Below are 27938 nucleotides of genomic sequence, written 5' to 3'. Positions count from 1 at the left end.
AATCACATGTATGCGGTTTAAAATCTGATAAAAATGTGATATTTAGAAATGCTCATCAGTCTTAACCGTGAGACCTGAGGCCTATGCCATGAAGCCGGTTTTAGTGGATAACCAGGTATGCTTAGTTTGTGCCAACCCTGGGTTTTAGACACCATGAAAGTGGCTCTGCTTTCTCTCTGTGTTCATTGCCGGAGTAACTTGCGCTCCACTGCTAACCTGGTCCGGGGCAGGTAATGTTCTGGGGAAGAGATCTCTAACTGAAATGTAACCAATCAGCTGTGAGCAAAGTGACTAATTAAAGCCTCCACCCCAGTTTCTCTTCCTCCAAATTAAAGGCCACTATGTAGTAACAGTTTTTTAAAGACAAAATGATCTGGCTATAGCAATGATTTTTTAAAATTAATTATTTTATATGATTTATATAGGCTATTATTTATATAATTATGATACCCCCCTAATACATTACACATGAGCAATTGAATATAAATATATACAGATAATATAAATAAGATTTGGAATCAGTAGATAAAACTTTAAAAATGACTACATGTGAGCTTACATGTTCAAGTCTCTGTATACTAATATATATATATATATATACTATATATAGTATTTACTATCTACTGTATAAACTATCTTCACAACTTTCACTTGCACTGATAATGTGTAAGTGCTTTTATGTACTTCATATTCTTGAGTCTCTTAATCTTCGGCAGAAGAGAGAAATGAATCTTGTTGATTTTCTCGTGAGAAGTGAATTGCAGTTTTGCATCTTTCAAGGCATGTGATTGTTCGCTACTGATGTCACACTTTCATGCGCACATGCTCCATAAACTCAGGATTAAAGCCTGAGTTGACAGTGAAAGCTGATTGAAGCCTGATTGAATTGGTTTGGTTTTGTCACCTCAAAACTTATTCTGTAACCCCGAGTTTGATTGAACTTCGATCAAGGTACGGGCCCAGAAGGGTTTTTTTTTTTTTTTTTTTGGTAGCAATCGGGGATCTTACATATATATTATGTATCTTCATACTGAATGTGCAGAAGTGTCCATATTGATGACACTGAACAAATTGTGTACAGTCATAATTTAATATATTGAATTTATTGAATTCAGTACTGAATAGTAGCTCAGCTGTTAATACTTTCTTAGATCTTCTTGTTCCAAAACATGCACAGTTTTGTCAGATGGTTCACCTGTGAAAGGGCTTAAGCTCTACTAGAAATCTTGCTCGTCTTACACAAGCTTGACATGTGTCAAGGGAGTAAAGCTATTCAAGTGGAAACTATTTTAAAACTTTTCTCACAAAACCATCCAAATGGTTTTCAGGAATGCTGCAAGTTGTCCAAAAGCCTCGGCATACATCACACTTCTCACCTGCTTTAACGGTCAAAGCTGCGTTAAACTAACGGAAAGAATTCACACTCTGATTAATTCAAAATGTGCAGAGGTTAAAACCATCTCATGAGCTCTATGACTGACGGAGGAATTTTGCGGATTCATAATACCAGTTCACTTTGAGGCCATTGAAAGTTTTGTGCTGATAGATATTGGGAGAGGTTTCGCCACAAATGAAGCGTGTCTGTCTCCCCCTTCTGGACACAGTGTGACATTGTCTTTGTCTGAGTGAAACAGCACCCAGACTAATTTGCTATTATAAATCTTTCTCTTTTGAGTTTTGACACAACAAAAGAAGACCATAGCCATATATTACCAAAAATATCTGGCCAAGTGTCTGTAGGGATATACAATCAAAGTTTTGGACAAAGTTACACTTTATTGATTTATTTATTGACTGTTTTTCAGATTTTGTAATAATAGTTAAAACAACCAAACTATGACATGAAATGACACAAATTATTGTATGGGAATTATGTAGTGACCACTCTGGGCTTCTCTCAAACATCATCCTGAGATGTATTTTTTATTTTTTTTTGCTCTTCTGCTTTTTTAAAACTAAATATATTTTTAGTTTTGTAAAATTAATTTGCATTCACAATTTACGTTTGTCTACAAGACTAATTTCAAACAAGCTTTGGATCAAAAGGTTAAGATCATGACATTAATTTAAATGTGTAAACGTTTGACTGTTATTGTATGTAAGCATCACTCTTTCACGCATATATGTGTGTTAACAAATTGTGTTTTTAATACCGACAGATTATGTCTTTGTTTGATTCAGTTCAAGTCTTCTTTTCTTCATGTGTCCTAGACGTATTGCACAAGCTTTAAGAAAATAATGTATTTTAACTTCAATTTCTTTGCTTATGTTGGTGCATCAGTGTAATTTGTGCAACATACATTGAGTAGCTTTTAGATTTTCTTTAAATCAGCTTCTTTTTATAACAAAGCACACAATTAATTATGGTACCTATTCAGATGCAAGTATATGTAAATGTTTGTGCGAGTGAAAACTGAGAAGTGTTGTTTAAAGGATACACTTCTAAATAATAATGGTAACACTTTACAATAAGGTCTCATTTGTTAACATAATAATCAGTGACAGCCTGTCATTATTTGGATTTGATTGATTATTCACACATGGTTTTCTCCATTCTTGTCTCAGAGCCACCATAGAGGAGACGTATTCAAGATCAATGACCAAACTGGCCAAGACTGCCAGCAACTGCTCTCAGCTAGGGTAAGTGTGTGTGTGTGTGTGTGTGTGTGTGTGTGTGTGTGTGTGTGCGTGTGTGTGTGTGTGTGTGTGTGTGTGTGTGTGTGTGTGTGTGCGTGTGCGTGCCAGTGGGTTCATAATGAACACCATTTTAATAATGCATTTATAATGAGTTGGAAAACCTGCATCATTTCAATGTCTCTCAGGCTTTATTCATGAAAGCCAAAGTTCATTACCTGCAAGGAAAGAAAATTAATACCCGCAGTTGTTCACTTACCTGCCTGGAACATTTGTGAATTTTTATTCTGTATAAACTTTATTCTGGCAAGCTTGCTGTACTTTCCCTGCTAATGGGAGACATATTGGCAGTCAAGCGAAAGTTCATAAGCTACTTCAAAAAGATCTGTAGGAAGAAAGCAATTAACTTATTGTTATTGCTATTATGGTCCTGAAATAGCCAAAGTTTGTATTATAACTATTTGCAAAATATGCTAGATGCCGTTGTGTGAAATGAAAGCTGGTTTATCACCGTCCTGCGGTGCTTTATTTCAGCTGAACATGATTTTCACTCCGCCCTCACATATCATATTGTCAGTGCCGACATTATAGTGTCATTAAGCCTTGCACAGAGCTGTTTCCATTAAAAACAACCAGGACCAGAGGATAAATCTGATATCGAGAGAATAAACAGACCTTGGTTTTAAATCACAAATCATGTTTAACACATTTTTATGTTTTATTTGAACAAAGTGTGTTGAGTATTATGCACTGAGAAGAAAATGAAATGGCCATTTGTTCCACAGGACGTTTGCGCCGGTGTGGGATGTGTTTAAACAGTCCACTGAGAAACTGGCTGCGTGTCACATGGAGCTGGTCCGCAAACTGCAAGAGCTCATCAAGGAAGTCCAGAAATATGTGGAGGAACAAGCCAAAAATCATAAGAAGGTATGGGAGCTGCCGTCATCTTTGGTGTTTGATTAATATCCATGTTGGTTTTTGCTCATAACATGCTACATGGCAAAGTATGACCCCAATTTCTCAGCTAAATGAGTCTGTGGTACACACGTCATGCCTTAAAGGTGCAATGTGTAATATTTCTGAGGATCTATTGACAGAAATGCAATATAAGATCCATAACAATGTTTTCAGTGGTGTATAAAGACCTTCCATAATGAACCGTTCTGTTTTTATTACCTTAGAATGAGACATTTATATCTCCATAACCACGGGCACCCCCTTCTATGGGGGTCGACATATTGTGTCGTCATGTTTCTACCGTAGCCGACAGCGAACAAACAGCGTTACAGAGCGCGTTTCGTCACTACCTTGAAAAATATGTTTTCAGTGGTGTACTGTATAAAGACCTTTATGAGTTACGTTACGTTATATTTGTATTACCTTAGAATGAGCAGTTTCTATTTACATGCACCGCGGGTATCCTTACATTGAAATGCACCGACATGTTTCTACAGTAGCCCTAAACGGACAAACGCGTTTCGTTTCTATGTTGCTCTTCGTGCAAGGATCAAGCTTCAGCGAATAAAGCATTGACACAATGATGAACAAGTAACAATAATATTCGCAATAACATATAGTTTTACTGAATAATTAAGTAAACATAATTTCTTAATTTATCCTTGTAAAGAAACTTCATTGCTGATCCGGCTACTCTGTGCTGTCTCAGACGATGACTTATTTTTCTGTCGGTCACCGTAACTTTTGTTGGTTGCAATTCGTAACCTTACCACTAGATGCCGATAAAAATCACACACTGCACCTTTAAAAAAGGTCAGGTCTGGTATGTAATCATTGTGAGATAAAACTTTAAAGGGTTTTTCTAGTGAATATCACTCTCATATCCGCATTTCAAAAACAGACTGAAGAGTATCATATGAAATGGGGATATAATTACATAATAATAATAATAATAATAATAATAATAATAAATAAATAAAAATGGTCTCCTGTATATTCCACTATTAACTTCACATCTCTGAAATATTTGTGGATGTTTTCCTCGTCCTCCCATGGAAATAATTTATCAACTATTACTATTATTATTATTATTATTATTATTATTATTGTTATTGTTATCTTATATATATATATATATATATTTATATTATTTTTATTTTTTTTAATTAAAACTTAAAACCAGAGAAGTGTTTTCCTTTTATAAAAAAAAGACTGATCACAGTCATACAAATAATAAATATAATAAATGAGTAATAATAATTCATAAACTAATAATTTACATATGTTTATATTTTTATATATATTTTATTATAGGTTTTTGTGCATGTGCAGAGGAACAGTGTTTGATAGCTACACAGTTACAGGAAAAAAAACATGATGACTGGGCTGATCTTCTTAGTATTTACTTTTTTCCTCCTGTTTTTTGTTTGACTCTTTAAACTTTATGCATTGGTGTCTGACTCTTTGATTGTGTTAGCGCCTTCAAAACTATGTCCATTTCATAGCTAAAATGACCATTATATTACATTCTAAAAGCAAAACATTTAGGGCTGTGAAAAAAACATAATTTCTTTTTAAAAGATGAGAAGAATACTCAAGTTCTTTCTGCTTTCTCTGGCTTTCTAGACAAAGGAGGAGGTGGCGTCCACTCTGGAGGCTGTGCAGAACATCCAGAGTGTGTCACAGGCCTTACAGAAGAGCAAAGAGAACTACGTCAACAAGATGCTAGAGCAAGAACGTATGCGCAAAGAGGGGGCCACACAGAGAGACCTGGACAAGGTACACACACAGACTTGTACATACACGAATGGCAGCCCTATAGTTTGGAATCTGGAAGGTGTTTGGAAGATGTTGAATGTTTACATTTCTCTCTGTCTGGTTTGTATTATTTGTTTGTAGGCTGGATTGAAGGTCAAGAAAGCCACTGAGTCCTACAAGTCATATGTGGAGAAGTATGCCACTGCGAAAACAGAATTTGAGCAAAGAATGACAGAAACCGCACAAGTAAGATTGTGTGGAATGTGTGAGTGTGTGTGTTTGTTGGGGTTATTAGAGTTTTTATGCAACTTGATCTGAATTAACACACACATACTATTATACTAGCAGCCTAGTGTATCCAAATAATACATAATTTTTTTTGATTAAAGATTAAAAGGGCACATCAATTTAAAAAAAAATATGTTCATGGTTAAATCATTTATAATAAATATGGCAATATACCATCAAAAATAAGAATTATCAATTTTGATTTCATAGTTTCACTTTAAATTAGTAGCATTTATATTTAATATTATTAATCATTTTAATTGAGTTTTTTTTAAGTTTTTCAAAATTATATTAATATTGTAGTTTATTTTTAAAATGTAATTAATAAATAATAGTTTTGATTTTTTTAAAATTTAAATTATTATATTTTAATTGTTGTCTTTGTATTATTTTGTGGTACACTATCTTTTTTTTTTTTTTACCTCATCATACTGAAGGCTGCAAGCTCACATCTTGGGTACAATGTAATGTCTTTTGCTTTAAATTCAGTAGCACGGTCAGGAAACACTGTAGCAGCCCCTCACCCAGCCCGCACATACACACTTAATTTCCCAAATCAGAGCCACAGAGTCCTCAAACATATAAAGCTTAAGTTTTTTATTGATGTTTCCTTACATGATCCACACACACATGCACAAACACGTTTTTTCCCTGTGGTCACACATGCTCTGACTTATGCTGTCATTATCTTGTTTCCGCTCATTTCCTCGTCTTTTCCTCCTCTTCCCCTTAAATCTTCTAAAACCCTACTGTCAGTCTGAGAGGAGCATAAACAGCAAATCAGGCATGCAGCCATCCTTGACACACACACACATCCCACATGCACGCATACATATTCATTTTCAGTGTGTTTGTGCGTGTTACACGCTTAGCTTCTCAGACCACCCAAATAGGCTATTCATAGACAATATTCTGCTCTGATTTAAGTATCATTTCTAACATCTGCTTTCAGCTTCACATTTTGAGACTGACTAAAACTAGTATCCAGTATTATCCATTTTTAAACTGCTTTTGCCCTGTTTCAGAAAGAAGTTATTTAAATATTGTGTGTGTCTACAGAAATTCCAGGGCATTGAAGAGGAACATGTGATGCGTATGCAGGAGATTATCCATTCATACTCTCAGTCTGTTGAAGAGACGCACGTACAGATCGGAGAGGTGAGCAGACAAACATGCACACATTATTACTGCTGGCAATGTTATTTCAAGATGTTGCCTGAACTCATTTACTGTACATCGTGACCAGAAACTTTCTTAATCTAGGAAATTATCCTTTAATTTATTGTATTACAACAATGCACACACACACACACACACACATATATATATATATATATATATATATATATATTAGTATATACTTTTTTTCAAAGATACTAACAACCTGCTAATATCCTGGGAGTTTTTTTTTAAATTATTATTTAAGTCCTAGAAAATCTATTTTTTTACTTGTCTAGAAAAATAGATTTCATCTGTTAGAATTTTTATTATGAGTCACTTTAAATAGTTTTTTATAAATTCTTTACCACTAGTCGTGAAGCATCTGAAAAAAAATCTGAAATTTCAATGGCGAAAAAGTGTGGGAACACTGGATTAAGCCTATGAGATCTGGCTGTTGCATCATCTTTAAGCTGTAGAGGGCGTCAGAGACCGTAGACGTGCAGAAGTCAAACAAGCATGAATGAACTTTATAATATGATGCTGTCTGATCAAGCTTTCCTTATCTATCCCCAATCCTATTGCCACTGATTCAGAGTGATTTATAACATATGCATTCCCTGTTATTCATTGAAATGCACTTCCATGCTGAATGCACACAATCTCATTCCTACACACCCACAGCAAACGCTCTCTGTTTGGCATTTTACTTAGGGTGACCAAACGTCCTGTTTTCCCAGGACATGTCCTGTTTTCATGTCCTGTCCTGGCCGTCCTGTCTGTTTTTTAAAAAGTGATGAAAATGTCCTGGTTTTCATTATTTTTCATTGGGCCATGAAGCGTGTACTTTAAATACACGCTTGCCTTTGCACACAAAACATATGACTTTGGCTTCACCCCCTCATGTTATAATCAGCGCGTTCCTCAATCCGCAGCGTCAAGCACAGAGCACGTCAGACTCAGAATCATCAGAATACAGAGGCCTGTGTGTGTGTGTGTGTGTGTGTGTGTGTGTGTGTGTGTGTGTGTGTGTGTGTGTGTGTGTGTGTGTGTGTGTGTTCATCGCATCCTCATTGGTCCGTCACTGCTTGTCAATGTCAGAATATTTGAAATGACCAATCAAATCAAAGTAGGCGGACTTTACGTTCACATAATTTTAGCAGCGTGACGCTTCAGATTACGGTCAAGTGCGAGGTAAAAATGTAAGTAGCAAACAGCTTAAAAAAAAAAAAGCCCAAATGAAATTCACAGATGATTTACAGAGAAAAGTCCTGTGTTTTCGTTTCGGTCGGGATCCGTGTAAAGCAGAATGCATGAACTGTAAAGCTGGCACGTACGTGTCAGTGTCAAGGTGCTAGCGACCTAGAAGCCCACATAAAAAAGTATAGGCTAAGAGAACATCAGGAGGATTCAAATTGTTTTTTTTTTACTGAAATAGTGTAGTAGATTTATTTATTTATTTTAGTAGTAGATTTTTAACCTATGCTATTGCCATGACAAGAAATAGTGTCATGTAAAAGGCTAAACTTTTTTAAAAATAGTATTCTATTGGTGCGGGCCAAACATTGAATGGAAAGGATGTATTACTTTATGTATTAAAGTACAATAACATAGTTGCAAGGTTGTGAATGCATTTGTCAAGTATTTTTTGATGCATTCTCCCCCAAACCACGCCCCCACCCCTTAACCACACCTCCCCAAAGATCATGCCCCGCCCATCAACCACGCCCCCCGTCCTGTTTTCTGAAAACTAAAATATGGTCACCCAAAAGATGGAACAATGGCATGTGTCTTTGAACAAAGAGATAAGGTCCAATTTTTTAATGAAATTGTGCATAAACCTTTTAAGACGGACTGAACACTTCACAAGCTATGAGATAGTTAATAGTCAGTGATTTTAGCAATTAAGTGTTTAATTGACAAAACCCTGGTGAAGAACTACACAACCCATGGACCCACCACCCTCTCACATGAAGCACTATGAATAACATAATCAAGTCGCTCTTACTACTTATATATTTGTATACTATCTGAATATTTTATATTTATTTTATAAACATTTTTACAAATTGTTTTATACTTATAATAATCATTTTGGAGCATCGTAAAAAATACTGAAATACTGAAATGTGATTTGTTTCAAAGCATTGCTATTTTAGTATGATTGCGATAAATGGTAACACATTACAATAATAAGGTCTCATTTATTAACATTAGTTCATGTATTAATTAACCTGAACTAACAGTGAGCAATACATTTGTACCAGTATTTATTCATCTTTGTTAATAAAAATCCAGCTGTTCATTGTTTGTTCATGTTAGTTTACAGTGCATTAAATAATGTATCCAAATGTAACAAATAAAATTTTTGTTTTTAAATATGTTTTGGTAAATGTTGAAATTAACATTAACTAAGATTAATAAATGCTGTAGACGTATTGTTGATTTTTAGTTCATGTTAATTAACGTAGTTAACTAATGTTAACTAATTAAACCTTATTATAAAATATTTTTTATATTTTTTTATTTTTCCATTTTCATTTTGACCTTAAAATAATTTTGTTTGTAATTTTTGTTTGTTCTCTTTTAAATATCTAAATCTATATACATTTTTATACATTTATATACATTTAGTTATTTTAGTACATCAATTTTAAACTAAATGAAAATGGGAAATATTCCCTTGGCAATTAGCAGAAATAGTTTTATTTGATAGTTTTTTAATGTTTTTTAATGTTTTAGTTATATATTAACCCTTTTTCAAAGCTGCTTGGTTTGGTTAATGGTTTAGAAGTCTTTATTGGAGTTTTTTTTTTTAAATTGGTTGGAAAAATGAATTTAAAAAAAACAAAAAAAAAACTTGAACCTAGACCACTTACAAAGTTTGTGATGTGATTCTGCTTCACAGCGAGCATCATGAATCACTTTCCTTTCACCCCTCTTTAAACTAAAGGATTTAATACACACACAACAACACATGCTGTCAATCAGATCCTCTCATCCACAAACAGGCAAGGAGATGGATACTAAATCAAATTGACAAACATTTTTATGAATTTGCGTATGTTTATGACATGAACTAGAAAATCTTTGGAATACATCAACTGTAAAAGGAAAGCATTGAGTCAGTGGTGGAGACATTGCATTTGTCACCATCCCTCGAGGGCTATAAATACAAAGACAGTCAAAGTGGTCACCTGAGGAAATAATGTCACATCCTACATTGCGTGCACTAGCTCTCAGCCTTCTCAAAACAATTAGAGTCCAAGTTTATGATCATAACACATTATGTAGTTTATGATCATAAAGCCTTACTGGATCTCATTTTACTGGTTTCCAGCCCCCCTTTGTTCAGGGTTTCAGAGATGTGCTCTTCTGTTTGCCATTGTTATTAAAATAACTGCTAAAAATGATTTTATTCAGGGATTATGAATGTGGTGTTTGTGTTCAGTTGTTAGATAAGGTGCCCAATAATTGATTGAGCCTAGGGAACATGATTTTGCAGTTTAATACACTGCTGTTTAAATAAATATGATATGTTTAAATAATTATATATTATGGCAGTATAATGTTCAGAGATGTTCACGTTTAAAATTTTCATACTAGCTTGTATGTATGATTTGCAACAAAAATACCTTGTTATTTAGCGTCCACTTAATGCTATAATTATACTATCAAAAGGCATAGAGTCCGCTCTGGAAATAAGCAGTCCATGACCTATTTTGCCTGGTCAAGTGGCTTCATACGCAAATGCTGCCATTCCTGAACAAAGTCTTGGTAGAGTCGCCCCTCCATTAACAGACTGATGTTAAGTCTGATGCACTTTTGGTCTTTCTTGGCTTTTTAATTGTATCCATTGTATCCTTGTGTAATTTGACAAGTAATAATCGTACATAGCTACAGTCTGTGGGAGAAACCCTTTCATTCTTCATTATTGGGATTTTGTTAAGACCCAAATTCAAACAAAATAAAAATTATCAATATTTTGACAGACGGTTAATGTTAATTTCACATGCATTAGTACTTTTATACCTACTACGTCAACTACAAAACTTTTATTTAGCGTTGTATGGTTATCAAATTCGCTGTTAAGCAGTGCAAGTAGTGAAGAAGGGCACGTAATCTTATGCATTTGTTTTTGTTTTAATTGTAAAGGTGCAACAAGAATTTGTGAACAACATGGAGAACACTTCCGTCGAGAGCCTCATACAGAAACTGGCAGAAAGCAAAGGAACAGGCAAAGAGAGACCAGGTAACGCAGCTAAATCACACACACACACAGCATTAACCTCTGGCACCAAACTACTTTGCTCTTGATATTTTTAACAAGACTGGTCATAAGTTCATTACCATCTGACCAATTTTTTGGGGGTTAGGGATTATAAATGAGGGCTAGGCTGCACTGTAAACACTATAGAGCATGTTTGACTTGATTGCTGTAGAATAGTGGAGTCAACACTGAAGGATTTGTGGAGCTCTGACCCTTACAGGGGTTTCAGCCCAGGTCTCAGCTAGCGCTGGCTGTCACATGCTAACGCTAGCGTCACATGCTAAGTGGAATGTCAAACTTGCCCACCTTTACACGAGATTAAGCCACTTGAGATTGATAGGGTTTGACACGGCTACACTTCCCCCTGTGCTCTTGCTATTTTTCCTCACTTATCCCTCCGTGACCTTTCATTTGACCTTCTGCTTCTCCCTCTTTTCACATTTCACATAGAGAATATAATCTTGCTTAAAGCTAAAGGGGCGTGGTGGAGCATAATTACACTGGTTTAGCCAGCAATTATGTTAACAATACAAATGTTGTACACTAGATGCTGGATTTTGCCTTAAACGTGGCTTGACAACTTTTCGCCTCCCAGCGATGTTTCAAAACATTACTGTGTTGTTTGGGCCGGAGTATACATTTTATTCATCCAGTTGCAGATACAGGGAGTGTTTGGGAAACCATTTTGAAAACAATAATTTTTCTTGATTGGTGACACCAGTGGCACAGAAATTACACACTTTAGCTGTGATAACCTGTTACCACTTTTATATTATGTTATAATATATTATATTATATTATCAATGGCCAAAATGATTATATAAATAATTACAAATAATATATATTAACACATACACTGCCATTCAAAAGTTTGGGTTTGGCAGTTATTTTAAATTGAAAACAATATTTTACAATATAAAAAAAACTTGTTTTCTATTTTAATATATTTTAAAGTGTAATTTATTCCTGAAATTTTCTGAAATTTCAGCATCATTACTCCAGTCTTCAATATTACATGATCCTTTAGAAATCATTCTGATATACTGATTTGATACTCAGGAATCATTTCTTATCATTATCAATGATGATAGTTGTGTTTTTGTGGAAACCATGATACCTTTATTTTTTCCTATTTCAAAAGCATTTATGTTAAAATATGCTATCTTTTGTACCATTATACATGTTTTTATTGTCAATTTTAATCAGTTTAATGAATTCTAAAGTATATAAAAAACATACTGTCCCCAAACTTTTGAATGATACTGTATGTGTGTATGTATATAATATGCCATACACAGGTAGACCAATTAAACCATGTATGAATGTATAGTGACCCCCAGGGGTCTAGGCTAAACGTTCAGGCTTTTGGTTGCCCTCCATTTGTTTTGACAGCAGAATTAATTGAGACTAAAAGCTGTTTTGGTCAACAAAACATTCCTTCCCCCGTATCAAGCTGTTCATTAGGGATTGCGCCGCTGTCAGAGCAATAACCTGTGTGGCACACTGATGAAATCAGAGCAGCCCTAACCAGTATATATAGAGAGAGAGGTTGAACAAACTTTGTACCACGGAAACAATCCCGAAGTGACACGCTGTGCTGTGGGGAGGTTGCAAGAGCAGTTCAGAAATATCCAGCTGGGCTGTGAATGGGCCGCCAGCCAGACACGCAAACCCTCCTTGTTGCATGCTCAACATATGCAATTTTATAAAAACATCCTCTGTTAATGCATGACTGCATGCGCCTCTCATATACAAACACGCATGTCTATGAGCACTCACAAAAGCACACATTTACCTAGCAATCCAAATAAGGACATACCTTTTTTAAATAAACCTATATGTAATTACTAAACGAAAACCGACTTGACTACATTTTTGAGTTTTAGTTAACTTTTTTTTTAGGACATTCCCGAAGGAGCGTTTTGTTAGATTTAGCTAACTTCTGTCAACATTTTTCAGCAATTTTTTTCTCAAAGTATTGCTAGAAACCCACACACGCATAAATACAAACACATGTGTTCATGTAAACGAAGCAGTCTGTCTGTTTACATGAATTTAAACAAAACCTAATATGCTTTTTCCAGATTTAGATGGTATTATTGTGTCTAATGTTAGGATTTGTGCGCATAAATATTATTAGATGGAGCCTGGAAGTGTTGTCATTTGCACCGTTCCTCGCCATTGCCATCACTTAATTAGATGAAACTTTTTCCTCAGGCCTGCAGCTGCATGGAAATCTTAGAAATCAATCTTCATTGTTCGGTTTTTTTTTTTAAACCTTTTGCTTAGGTTTCATTTTATTTTGTAGTTGTAGTTATATTGTAGTTTGTTTGTTGTTAATTCTATAAATTCTATAAATGTTTTTTTTTCTGAAGGTAAGGGTTTATTTACTGTATAGAATTAATATATTTAACTATAATATAATCTTTGCTATATCCCTAGTAAGACAATAAGGTTAGTGTGTGGTTCTAAGAGTTTTATTTGATTTAATTCAAGTGGGTCTTTCATTATTCATGTGTGTGTGTTTGTGTACATGTGTGTGACCTTTAGTTCTGATTGTGTGATCAGAGATGATCTTAAACAAACAGTAAGAGAGAGATGAGAGTGTGCAGTGGAGTAGATCAGTCATACTGTATCTACGTCAGTATGATGTGTGTGATGTGGCCCTGTCGTGACTGCTCTGAACGGTGCGCATGAGGTCCTCTCACGGACGCTGTTCTCCAGGGAAACTCCATTGAGCCGCTTGAGTTAAATATCACACGCTTTTGTTTTTTCAGGTCAAGGCATTTTCTGTGCAATGAAAATAGCACCCCGGGCCCTCTTACTGAGGTCTGGTAGTAGTAAAATTCTGTCTTTCGTTTTCTTGGACAAGCATTAGCTTTTACGCGCATTAACACAAAAAGAAAACCCGCTCTAAAGGGCTCTTAGAGCACTGAGGGGCATCTCTCCTCTCTTTACGGCCAGTCACGAAAGCACAGAGACAGAATTAATATTAATATGCTGTCCAGGGTATTTATTGAGAATCTATAGCCAAACTAACTGGGGTTAGTAACGGTGATATCGGATTAAAATTAGATTTCATTTTATTCCATATTTTGACTTCACTCTGAAGTAGAAACTTTGCTGACAGATTGTTAGGTCATGACTGTAAAAGCCTGAGCAGCCAAATACTGTGAAAATGGTAAAGCAGAGTTTGTTTGCTTAAATCCTTTCATCCCTATGTGTCAGTGTGGAAATGGGTCACGTTAAAAGTGTAAAAGCTTGGAGGTAAATATGCAAAATTGATGAGCAAGAAATTAAGCTTGCAGTTTGTTGTTTTCTTGCAGCCGTCTGTGTGTCATTTCACTGCTATATTAATTCATATTTTCAGTGGAGACTTTGTCGGTGGTGGTTGTGGAGATTCCCCCATGTAAAGCGCTTTGAGTGCAGAGAAAAGTGCTATATACATGTAATGAATTATTATTATTATTATACGGCATTTGACTAGTGCTATATCAGTGCTGCACATCATTGCGTTGGACTTGTGTATTTGTTTGATTTCTGAGGTTAAAAACAGAAGGGCTTCCACACATTTGTTTGGGTGTGCATCTGTTAGTGTGTGTTGCATGCTGGCTGTGAACATGCTCTGGCCTAAAAGGGAAGTCAGATTGTGCTGATTGCCTCAAGACCCATTGATGACTGTAAATTTGTTTACCAGAGAATCTGCTTGCCTTAGCTCGATTCAATACGGTAATACTGTTTTTAATTCCAGTGGTACTGGTGGATTTCAACTGGAAATTTCAGCATGTCTTTGCGTCATTACGTCACATCTGTACACGTAAAGAAGGTGTCTCGGCTAGTAGGCTATATTGCGTGTGAGGATGTTGGAGGTGGAGATTTATAAGGCTTTTCTCACAGAACTTGATATAATTAAACTTATCAATTTGATGGCGGATCCAGAAAGGTTCAAATGACAATCACCAGTGACAACTAGAGATTCATCCTTGGTAAAATGCAAAAGACTTCGGACTTCGGAGTGGCTACAGAAAAAAAAAAGAGACTGCAACCGTGCTCATGCAAAAAAACAAGGATAAATATCGGAAGGGCATTAAATGTAGACACGTAATGCTGATGTTGTTAACATTAAAGCTGCAGTCTGCTAGATTTTTTTGATCATATTCACTGAAACCGACACTATGCTCCAACAGAAGAACATAAATCAGCCGGTTTTAGAAAAAAAACCCCGCGCTTCTACCTCCACCTAGAGCCTTTTACAAAAAGAGTTTTATTTGTTTTGCAAAAATCCACCGCTCCCGGTTCTTCTGGTCCAATCAGCGCAGGGCTGTGTGAAAACTGACTGTCAATCACAGTTCGTGCACACGCCACAGATCCCCCCTCACGCACGTTACAATATACACACACTGATGAGCACGAACTCGATGGGAGGGTGCTCTGTGGTAGTGGGGGAGGGGCATGAGAGTTATAAACATTCAAAATTTTGGCTAAGTCCCCTCAATCTGCCAGACTTGCCAACTGCAGCTTTAACAATTTGAGAACAAAGTATAATTTGCGCGGTTTGACGTGATATGATAAGTGATCGTTAGATTTAATCAGCGCGATTTACTGCAATGCTTTTGGCACAACCCACGTAAAGTTGATAATTCCGTGAATAACTGCAATTGCAGATTTCAAACAGAGATGGCGACAAAGAGGAAAAACTACGGACTGCAGCTTTAAATGTATAATTACACTGTAATTGCATGGACACCTTAAAATAAAGTGTAACCGAAGTTTTTATTTAACACTGTAAAAAAGTATCTTCTTATCAAATTTAATTACATTTATTAAAATTTATTTTAATTACAACATATCATAATTCTTGAATTCAAGATACTGTAACACAACCTGCCTTCAATAATTTGTAATTGTTTATCTGTTTTCATTACAGGGCCCATCGAATTTGAGGAATGTAATGTCTCGATCGCCACAGAAGGTGATTTTTTTTGAGTGTGTGTGTGTGTGTGTGTGTGTGTGTGTGTGTGTGTGTGTGTGTGTGTGTGTGTGTGTCTCTGCTACCGTTTTTTCTTCGTTTCATTTATATATATATTTATATATATATATATATATATATATGTGTATATATAATAACTTTTCTTCAATATTTGTAATTAAATCTCTTTATAATAATTCACTCTGAATTTTAGTTTTGCAGCCTTTGCTTTTTATTTTAAAGGCGATATATATCTGTTTCAGATGGAACCATATTTGTCTAGATTTGTTACAATCTTTGCTGTGTCTGTTTAGGTGCCAAACCCAGAAAAAGAAAAACCTTTGCCATACCAGGCCGACGAAGAGATAAAGACACAGATTCCACGTAAGTTTTGAATATTATTATACTGTGATCTCACTTCTTTTTAACACATTTCTTACTGAATTTTTAAATAATGAAACTATTTTTAAATACATTCTCAAACTTAACATTCTTCATATTATTTTGTGAGATACTTATTTTAATTTGATATGACCTAGAGGAAGATAAAAATGTATTTCATCACCAGACAGAGGTTAAGATGAGAGTATTTTGGTATTGATCATTTTTGTAATTTGGAGCAGTAGGTATTGTGTTTGACTAATTGTAATGTTATATTTGCATAGTAATTTTGCATTTCATTCAACCTCATTCAACTTTTTTCCCTCTGTTTTGAATAGTGAATCAGCTGAAGTAGAAGCAGTTGTGAGTATATTTATGCTTATTTATATAATAATAATTATTCATTTAGTTTATTTGCTTATACATTTTATTCTAATTATTGGAAAAAATAATCAGTATTTTGAATGTTTGAATTAATACAAAACTAAAGGTGTTTTTCTGAAATTTCCTAATATGAAACAAATTTTCTGATCAAAGTATGCTCTTTCTGGTTATTTTGGAGTAATTCCATGCGAGTCGCACTCACAAAGCCTCTTTTGTTCATCATTCTTTCAGAACGCTTCCAACGGAGCTCCCCCGGGTTTCTACGGTGCTATAGATCTTCATAACGCCGTGAGTGGTGACCTAATGTTGTTGAAGGATTGTCTATAATTCTTACAATGTTAAGTAAAGACAACACAGTGTAAATACTTCTTGTGATATTGCTAACAATGGTGTGTTTTACCTCAGTCGGACTCTGCTTGTGTTGTGATGTATTGAAGAGTGTGAATAATAGGATTTTGTCTGTGGTGTGTTCTGTGTTTTTTTTTCTGCAGAATGTGCCTCAGCTGGATGAGGACGGCTTCTGTATCCGACCAGAAGTCAACGAGAATGATATCCTTACTCCAGATCCATCTCATTCCCCCCCATCCCTCACACACGCTTTCATCTCAGCCACAGAAACATTTTCCTTTATTTCTTTCATCGCCTCTACTCAATGTAAACTCTGAACACTTTTTTTTGGCATGAGAACATACTGTGATATTTTTCTTTGTTGCACATTTTTTTCTGAATTGCTGCCAAGTCATTCCTTCCCATCAGATTTTCTTCGTTCTTCTGTTTTCTTTACCGAAGCTGCGTCATCACTCTGTGTGGACTAGAATACATGTTAAAAAAATAAATAAAAATAAAACACAATATCTGATATTTTTAACCATCTAGCCCAAAATACTATAGATGATTTTTCATGTCCCCACACTTTTTTGTGTGTGCGTACCATTTTCCTTAATATTTCTGATCACATGCCAAAGAGAACTCCTTTTATTCATCCAGTGACTCAGAAGATGAGGATGAGCCAAGAAAATTCCACGTCCAGATCAAACCAGTGCAGACCAACAACGGCACTCACCAACAAAAAGCCACCATCGATGAGCTGAAAGCCTCTATTGGAAACATCACCCTCTCACCCACCCCTGCTGTAAGAGACGCATCACACAATAGCACACACCTTGTGTTAAGATCACATGACCATATACTCCTCATATACAGACCTTTCACTCACACTCATTCATAAACAGAATAATACACCCTGGTCTCCCTCTGTAAAGGCTGATTGTACAGCGTCAGCAAAGAGAGTTGTGATTGGTTGATATTTACAGTCTTCATCTCTTCCCACAAAACCTCAATTCTCCCAGCAGACACTAGAGGGCACTGTTTGATTATGATATTTACAGGCAGTCCACAGAGATGCTGCAAATGCTTACACACTTTTTTTTTTACAATCCTGATGTGTGCTTGAGTGCAATTTTAGTGTGTGTGTGTGTGTGTGTGTGTGTGTGTGTGTGTGTGTGTGTGTGTGTGTGTGTGTGTGTGTGTGTGTGTGTGTGTGTGTGTGTGTGTGTGTGTGTGTGTGTGTTTGTTATGCACCTGTGGTCAATATAAGGATTTAACTGGCTCATTGAAAACAATATTGTTTAGGGCCAATGGACGTTAAACGTTTCCAGTGAGGAAATGAGCATTCAATAAATCTCATGTAGTTTGAGTCTGGGTTGGGCATCATGACATAATGGGTGACATCACACGTGTCCTGGTTTGTGCAAAGGTGACCTACTTTTCTGTCACTTTGTGCATGAAGAGTTGTGTGGTCAAGCACTTCCTCCTGCACAGACTGTGAGCTGTGTGTGTTAGGCCTGTGGACCATCTGTGTGTGCGTGTGTGCGTGTGTGTGTGTGTGTGTGTGTGTGTGTGTGTGTGTGTGTGTGTGTGTGTGTGTGTGTGTGTGTGTGTGTGTGTGTGTGCTGTTGGTAAACAAACGCATGCAACTTCCTTCTTTCCAAACCACAGGAAGCATGGAGGGACTGTTTCTAATGAGTAAGATCACGTAGGTAAATGCGCGCATACACAGACACATGGAAGCAAGAGTTGTGCCTGTAACAAAAGGATTTTTTTTAGTTAAAAAGGTGGCCAATGTCTTGACATGCTCAGTGCCAGTTGGTTAAATAATTATGTCCCTGATTCTTATTAAATGTTTTTTTCTTTTTAAATATAATAATACTTTTATTCAGCAAGGATGCATTAATAGATCAAAAGTGACAATTTTAATGTTACAAAAGATTTATATTTTAAATAAATAGTTTTGAACTTTAAATTCAGCAAAGAATAAAAAATAAAAAAATAATAATATAATATTAATAAATAATGAATAAATTTTCAACTGTGATAATAAGAAATGTTTCTTGAGCAGAAAATCAGCATATTAGAATGATTTCTGAAGGATCATGTGACAGTAATGATGCTGACAATTCAGCTTTGTCTCACAGGAATAATTTACATTTACATTTACAAAAAAAATATATAAATAAAAAACTATTTTAAATTGTAGTAATTTTTTAACAATATTACTGTTTTTACTATATTTTTAAACAAATAAATGCAGCCTTGGTGAGCATAATAGAAAAAAAAACATTTAAAAATATTACCCTTTTTAAAGGTAGCATATATTCGTGTTGTTTTTGATTTGATAAATATTAGATATCTACTGGACAGAATAAAAAACAAGTTGGTTAGGTTAGTTATCAGTTACATCATTTGTAACTATGATTTTTTTCTTTATGCCCAAGATTTCATCTGTTCAGCTTCTCAGTCTCGCCTTTTGTGTTTGTTTTACATTCTCTCTCTCCGCATCCCACGCTCTTCATCCCTTTGTGACGCTTTGAAATGACAGAGTGATGTATTTCTGCAATAACACATCCTCACAAGTGCCAGCTTGTGTTTTCAGTGATCACAGTTTACTTTAGACACCTTCACTGCCACCTCTGTTTGCTCTGTTTGAGATCGATTAACACACATCTTTTAGGGAGGCTCTTCATCATTCATTTCACCCGGCTTGAGCTTTCTGTCTTCATCCAAATCTGCTCCGTAATCACTCAGATTAACCTCTGAAATATTTACACATCTCAAAAACTACACTCACAATGTTCATATTGAACATTTGTCTTTGTGTCTCATATCATACTTGTGTTTCCATTCTTTCTCAATCTCTCTTCTTTTCACGGCTCTGTTTTATTTTTTAGGCGGATCTGTTTTATGGCAGTTTTGGTCAAGTAAGGAAATCTAGGTGATGACGAATGCCATGTCATCTGTTGTAGATTATTGGTATTATTGAGCTTTCCATTTCCTCTAGTCTTCTGTTGTCTCTCGTTTCCCTTCATGTGCTCTCTCTCTCTCGCTCTCGTTGGCGGGTGTGTGGCCTGGGCGCTGTAATTGAACCCATTTGCCAGTCTCTGCCTATGGGACTGAACCATGCCTTCACTTTTCTTTATGCATGCGTGTGTATTTGTTTGTGTATTTCCACAAGTTTTTCCTTCACAATTTATCATTTAGTTTTGTTTACGGTCTATATGTTGCTTTTCTGATGCGTTTCTTTTCATCGAACACCAAGTGAAATTATTTTCCATCCACTTTGACAGAGTCTCGTTCAGAGATGCTTCATATGAGTCACTTTGGATACACAATAAACCAAGCCCGTCTTTGTGCATTTATTGCCGTTTTGCTAGCTGACTCGTGTTGACATTTCTCAGCCTCAAAACAAAAAAAGTGAATTTGGTTGAATTATCTGCCACTCATTTCCTCATGTTTTGACTGCCTGCAGAATATTGTTTCAGAACTGATGGTTTGAATATGCAATCTCACTAGTGTGGTTCTCTGCTCGTACTTGTGTGTGTGTGTGCTTTTCGTCCTGTGAGGCCAATATCCATTGAATGAATGTGGGGATGAAGCACTTCATGTCTTCAGCTGTTTTCATAACTCCTCTCACTCTCATTAATAAAAGCCTGTTTTCATTTCCAGGTTCATATGAAGAAGAACCAGTCCAGTGAGTATTCCTCTTTTTCGTCCTCCCTCCATCCCTATGTCACTCTGAAGGTTTGGCTCTGGAGAGCGCCTGCCATTTTGACTTCTCTTTTTCGTTTTTCTTGGCCATGACGTTTCTCGCCAAGCCTCCTTCATGTTGCTCTGCTGACCCCTCCAAAGCCAACTCATCCCATGAGAAAATAAACATATTCTCCCATTTTTTCCTCATCTGAGTAGCATAGCGTTGCCTCCTTAAGCCATGAGCAAGATTAACTGCTTAATTGTGTGTTTATGTTTTTCTATCCATCATAATTTTACATTTTTCCAGTAAATTGTGGCTTAAACGAACACAGATGCATGCCAGAATGTAGTGTTTACACTGCGGCATGTTCTCACATCAAGAGCGACGATTTTAACCTCCTAGGAAAGTTTTGCATACTTTTAAATCCGTAAGACATAGTAATTGAGATCACAGTAGAAACGTTTTGTTATTCTTGCACTGAAACGGTAAACAATTCTTCAAAGAGCAGATTTACCACAACCTCCTGGTGTTCTATCTCAAATCACATTAAGATGCTATTATAAGTATTCTTTCTCTATATGTTAAAAGGAAACTTGTTTAAATCCAATTTACAATTTGATTTTTTTGGTCAACACAAATTATGCTTAATGTTGTTGGAAAGAATTGAAGAAAAAAATCATAATTTATGAAAAATGTACATTCATTTTGAGATTTTCTAAAGATTATATTTAAAGGGGTCCTATTATGCTTTTCCAATTTTTTTAAGATTAGTGTGTAATGTTGCTGCTTGAGCATGAAAAAGACCTGCAAGGTTTCAAAGCTCAAAGTCATGATAAATAAATCAAGCTCAAATAAATGTTTTATTATTTTTATGTTTTAATACTTTTCAAGAGCTACAGCGAACGGTTTGTTTGGACTACAACGCAATTTTTTCCGGATCTTATGAAGTCATAATGTTCCTCATTTAAATAATCTCCACCCACAGAATACGCAAAAAAGGGGACAACGCCTGGGTGAGCTGCATTAGAGAAGACAGTGTTGTCGCTATGTTGAAGAGATGCGTTTTTTCCCCCACAACATTTCCAAAACTCATTTGTTTGACCTTCCAAGGCTGACAAACTTTTATTTTAAGCACTGTTCCTGGACAATAAAACCCAAAAGTTTATCTGTGCGCTGCACATTTTATGAAGAACAGCTTGTTTTCTGTTGCTTAAACTCTTGCCTTAGGAAAATTAATCATGATTTTGTGATCGATTACTGTTTGTATTATCTTAGTTTTCCGACAAATATCACGATTAAATGGTGTATAACATCGTACATAAAATTTATAAGAAAATTTAAAAATACATACCACTCTGAAACATCCTGTGAAATCCGTTCTGCACAACGGATCTCTTGTTCGTTAACATTGTCAGGGTCTGAATCGGGCTCAAGTGGAAGTTTGAAATAACCTTAATATTTACACTAGAGAATAACTCGCAGTAATGGAGGGGCGCGACTTTTCCCGAACAAGAGGTGGCAATCACAGCACACTGGGCAATCTAACTAATCACAGCACATTTCGTATTTTGGAAGGAGGGGCTTCATCGAAATTGGCATGTTCGAGCCAGACTGCGGAGAGAGGTACTGTAATAATGTAAAATATGTGAAAAAGAATGCGTTTTTTAAACAATCAAGCATGAAAACATTCTAGTACACCCCGAACTCAAAATCAAGACTTCATAAAAGGGCATAATAGGACCCATTTCACATTGTTATTAAATTATTAGGTGTTTTTAAAGATTAACTTTACTGAGCATTGTATGACAGCAAAGGTAAAGTAAATGTGTGCAGTTAAACATCCAATATCATCTGATACTGTTCAAATAAAAAATTGTACCATCGGCCAATATCCAATATGGTAATATGAAATTTAGCGATTATAGATAAGATCAGTGTTACTGTCAGTCCAGAATCTGACGTGTGTCTCATATTCTTTACTGTTTAAAACTTACCGGTAATATGTTGCACGTGGGCAAATAGGCATATAACAGGCATACAAATGGACATATAGAATAAACTGAAGAATATTCAGAACTGAATGTTATTGTAAATGTGGATCTCAAACACACTCACTTTAGGAATGACACGACAACACACATTCCCTTCTGTAAATCCAAAGACAGGTGAGTATTCCTCCGGAATCTTAGTCAGCGCACTCGCTCTCTTTTGGTCCGAGGCTGCATTTGTGTTGGTGGGAATAAGGGGTTCCTGTGGAGCTAGTAAAAATGAAAAACAAAATGTGCAAATTACAAAATTAATTATTTGTACAAAAATTAGCATTACTAATTTATGCTGTTGTCTTTTAACACTGTCATTTGTCCTTTGTGTATAATATACTGTATGTCGTTGGGATTTGGTCTCAAATACATACCATTTCAAATGTACTATGCCGATCATTTATAGCTTGCGATTTTAAATGTATGTATTTAGTGTTACAAATGGGGTTGCATTGACATGTGTCTCATGTAGCAAAGTCCTCTACTAACATGGCACTTAATGGTCAGAAACATTAGTGACTATTGTAGGTTTCTGGTTTCCATGTAGGTTTTTATTTTTACATGCAACAATCTAGCATCATATGATATATAACATCATATTTACTTCATGAAACACATGAGCTGCATTTTTAATCGAGACCTAATGAGCAGTGCCCAGTTACGAGAACCCCTTAAGTTAAGAAATTATAATTGTTGATGGCTTTATAGACTAAATTTAAGGGGTTTCTTGCAACAGGCTCCAGCTGCCAGTTGCATAAACGTAGCCACTATGTTAAGACTGTTATAAGAACTAGTTTGACCAAAACTAGTAGCAGTGAGACAAGAGGTGATCAGTCTTACTTTTCCGATTCAAATTAGACCATTCTACCTTGATATTTAGAAGTTAAAACCAGTCTTGACGAAAACAATTAGATGACTAACTTTTAAGACTAGTCAAATCAGTTTATGCAACCGGCCACCAGCAGATCACAAATAAAGCCTGAAGAGTTTCTCCGTTACTCAATTGCATATTTCTCATTGATCTACAGGTGATGAACTGACACGACACAAGATACCACAGCCATCCTTTAATGAGTAAGAGAAATTCTGCTGTTAACCTTTATTTGTTCACCCTTTTTTTAAATCAAAAGTGTAACCATTTATGCACTATGTTGTACAACTTTCATAAGTTTTTTTTTAAACTTCAAACAGTAGATTAGCCAGTAATGACCTGCTGTCTTTGGATCCGTTTCGCCCGACTAGCACCGGCTCCAGCTCGTCTCTACCCCTCTCGTCAGGTAATACTCTTCTGTTGTAATACAGCAATTGCACACTCTTCGGGGTACAGCTCTGTATTTATGTCATTACTACATCAGTGAACTATTGTTGCTAGACATCATTTATAAATCCAAATCCCAGTGGTTCCTTTTTCCTTATATCTCAGAGTTTCACAAAACGGCATGTAATGTATATTAAAGTACAATTACATTTCAGTAAAGTATTGGTTAACAACTACAATAATCTCAATGACAGAGTACAGCTTGGCAGTGATGGAGTCAAAACGTTCTTTATCGACCACACACACACACACACTGTACAAGCAGACAGTCGTAAGTCATTCACCCCTCCACCTCCTCCATCCCCCAGTCTCTGGGAGGCTTGTCTTAGGTCTGACCTCCTTTATTATTGATGATGCTTACAGGCTGGGGAAAGTGCTGGGCTTTTCCAGTCCACAACAGCCGCCTCTAGAGAGCTTGCTCAGGATGCTGTTGTCACGGAAACCATCGTATCCCACAGCGACTTCATATCTCACTGTATAACTGTATCATTCTATCCTGTGCTAAAGCATCTTAGAACATCTTTTGTGAATGCCATGGGAAAAACGTGTTTTTTGTTGTTCGCTTGTTTAGTCTATTTTTGTTCACTTTTGTTTTTTGCATTTTGATATTATAGAACAGGAATTTAAAAAATATCTAAATTATTTGCTGATAATTTAATTTCTTGACTTATTGTTGGAGGAATGCTGTTTCCGTAGTCTCTTCATTCTCTTCATCCCAATTTTTTTCTACAGAATTTTACACACCCTAGGCTTTTTTTGTGAAACACAAAACAAATTAAAATTCTTTGTAAATCGTTCATGCTGTTAATCCATTCATACATAAAATTTCCCATTGAATTAAATGTCAGTTTTACATAAGAATGGGTTTTATGTATGATTTACAAATGCGTTGGATCTTGAGCCATTAATAAGATTCCTGTGTGTATTGCGTGAGTACGGTCAGTGTTTCCTCACGCTCTACTCTCATCTCTGTCTCTCTCTGAAAGCTCTTGACCTTGATTGTTGAAATGAAATGTTATTTTGACATCTGGGAATTAGGAGCTTCTATGTCCTGGGCAATAGTGCAGTTGACAGTATGTGGTTTTGACCAAATTTAAATATTATCTTTTAGATGTACATTAACAAAAATGAGGTGCAAAGTAGTACAAACTTTATGTACGTAATATGCACTTTTTTTGTTGTTGATTTGAATTATAATGTTGGAAATATTTCAGACTTTTTTTTTTACTAGTTAAATTATTGTAATACTTTATTTGGGCAGAAATTGGTACATTTTAGTTTGACATTAAGGCGTTGTTTGCAAACAAGTGAGTGCTTTTCTCTCTGATAAGCCACTCAATGCAGTCACTATAAAAATCCAACCCGTCATTCAAGCTCTGACCTTATCCACGAGGGCCAATCATAATCCAAAGTTAATTGGCACCTTCAGAGGTCAGAGGGCGGAGTTTAGAGTCCCCGTGTCACAGACGTTGTCAAACATGATCTTGTTATAGTTCTGACCTGGCAAATGAACAAAAAAAGCTGTGAAGAGGATATTAGTAACGTAGCAAGGTATTGCACTTGCATTTTATTATAAATTCTGTGTGTGCTATTTAGGTGTTTTTCCATAGCTTTTAAGTATTTTATTTCTTCCATGCCTTAATATGTTTTAACTTAGTCTAATTTACATTGACTTCTTTTCTTTCTTTTTTTCTCATCTTTGCTTTGTATTTGTTCAATGCTCTTTTTCTTAGAGTTGGCTTCTCTCTTCTTAACATCTTTCCCCACATCTCCCCCACTGCATATAAATGATGAGGTTTTTGAAGACCCAGGTAATGCGTATAACCCATGCCTGCAGTTTATTCTTCAGAATAGAACTTTTCCCATAACAGACACTTACCCTAATGGCAAAGAAATATGCAAAAATGTGAATGATCAGAGGAATGTTTTGCTTGAACTCACTAACAACTAGCAGCTAAAGATCCTAATATTTCTTAGAGATATATCTCTGAAAATAAGTGGTTTTTTTGTTTTGTTTTTTTGTTTATTGTTTTTTACATTTTCTGCACACAGAAGATAGACACAGAGACGCAATTTATTGTACTTAAAGGATAGTTTACAAAAAAAAGTATAATCATTTACTTACTCTCGTGTGAAACAAAGTCATGCAGGTTTGGAACAATATAGGTGAGTAAAATAATGACAGAATTTACACACTGACACCTTTTAACAATTTTATATCCTTTTGCCCCTCGTCTATGTCAGTATTTTATTTATTAATGTATTTTTTGTATTTGTATCAGTAAAGACTAACAGGAGCGAATGAAGGTTTGCTGATCATTTGCTTAGAATTACCACATTACAGTATGTTTTAAGGGATATTTAAAAATACATATTTCAGTAGGATTCCACAATATTTTGAACATTATTTTATAATAATGTTTCCGTTGTTTTTTGTTGTTGTTTTTTAAATGTACACTTATAATATTTTGTTTTACTTAAAATTGTTTTTTTATTATATTTATATTTTCATTATTTTTATATGTATTCATTTTATTTTTTTATAATTGTATTCTTATAATATTTTACTCTATTTAAATTGTATTTTATATATATATATATATATATATATATATATATATATATATATATATATATCATTTTCACTGATCATTTAAAAAAAGGCTTTCCCCCGATTATACTTTTTTAGTATTACTGGTTTTCTGTTCATGTGACATTTTCTTTATTTATGTGTAAAGAATTACACATATTTTCTAATTTTCTAATAATGTAAAATATAGAGCTGTACTACACATTCACATTAAGAGAACAAAGCACCTCCTCTGCATATACACATATCCAGGTCATCTGTGTTTCTTTCATATTTTTTAATTTTTTCATGTAGTCTTTTCAGCATGCCTGTCAGTATGTGGTACATTTTTACAAGTATCATTACTCTTTTCTCTCTGATGACCCCTGTAACAGAAGTGGATTTACAGTCGGAGCCCACCTCTCCTTCAGCAATCTGTCTTGATGTTACCGAGCCTCCTGCTTTGCCCGTTCCCTCCAAACTCCCTTCTCCTGCCAGTCTCGCCAAGCCGTGCATCCCGTCATTCCCTGTTCTCCCCTTTCCTCCCTCCTCCTGTCTCCCCGACGAGGCTGTTGTCCCCCTCCGTCCTGGCCCAACTCGAGCTCTGAGCGTACCTCCTGCCCTACAAGCTCTTCCTAAGGACTACGCTACCCACAAGCCCCCTCTCAGTGCTCCCGTCGCTGGTCCAGACACACTTTCATCCTGGGCCCAGAGCCAATGGATTGCCTTCAATGATGCCTTTGTGCCATGTCGTGGAGCATCCCATCAACCAGCGAGACCTCGGTCAGTGCCTGTGTCTCAACAGCCTAAGCTTTTCTTCAGAGAGACTGGTGACCCATTTGGCAGCATTGGGAAAGAGGAGAGCACCCCTTCTCTAAAGGAAGCACCAGCCCGATCCATGCAGGATGGTAATATTGAGGAATGAGAGATTTCATAAGCATGTTCCAACACTGTCCCATAGCTACATGACAGTGAGATAAATATACTGAGATTTTAACAATCCTGATGTTTTTACAACTTATTTTATTTCATTGTAATTGTTTGGATTTCTTTTTATTTGTTCTTTTTTTTTCTTCAGGTAGAGTTAGATTTATTTGAATTTTGTTGTTTGATTGTTGAACATTTATTTATTTTTGTGTTTTCTGTGTTGTTTTATTTATTTGAATAATACAAATGTAACCAAATA

General features: G+C 35.6%; 1 protein-coding gene across 4 annotated transcripts in view; it reads left to right on the top strand.

Annotated features, from left to right (window-relative positions):
* Positions 1–27938, top strand: part of fcho2 (FCH and mu domain containing endocytic adaptor 2) — a 48750-nt gene that overhangs the window by 8782 nt on the left and 12030 nt on the right. For 2 of the 4 annotated variants that reach the window (XM_077231098.1, XM_077231100.1), the window contains exons 3-17: positions 2566–2640; positions 3420–3561; positions 5218–5370; positions 5491–5595; positions 6697–6795; positions 10951–11047; positions 15993–16037; positions 16349–16418; positions 16754–16778; positions 17031–17087; positions 17291–17348; positions 17756–17931; positions 20802–20826; positions 23894–23939; positions 24057–24142. In XM_077231098.1, the coding sequence (XP_077087213.1) occupies positions 2566–2640; positions 3420–3561; positions 5218–5370; positions 5491–5595; positions 6697–6795; positions 10951–11047; positions 15993–16037; positions 16349–16418; positions 16754–16778; positions 17031–17087; positions 17291–17348; positions 17756–17931; positions 20802–20826; positions 23894–23939; positions 24057–24142 (1259 nt within the window). Of the gene's footprint in view, positions 1–2565; positions 2641–3419; positions 3562–5217; positions 5371–5490; positions 5596–6696; positions 6796–10950; positions 11048–15992; positions 16038–16348; positions 16419–16753; positions 16779–17030; positions 17088–17290; positions 17351–17755; positions 17932–20801; positions 20827–22946; positions 22992–23893; positions 23940–24056; positions 24143–27938 lie in introns of all 4 variants that reach the window. The other 2 variants (XM_077231099.1, XM_077231097.1) reach the window with 2 other exon arrangements.

Source organism: Siphateles boraxobius, unplaced genomic scaffold (genome assembly GCF_051911475.1).
Source record: "Siphateles boraxobius isolate OS27281-9 unplaced genomic scaffold, OSU_SipBor_1 16, whole genome shotgun sequence".
In the NCBI taxonomy this organism is placed as follows: Eukaryota; Metazoa; Chordata; class Actinopteri; order Cypriniformes; family Leuciscidae; genus Siphateles; species Siphateles boraxobius.
This window is presented reverse-complemented; position numbering and strand designations above follow the sequence as displayed.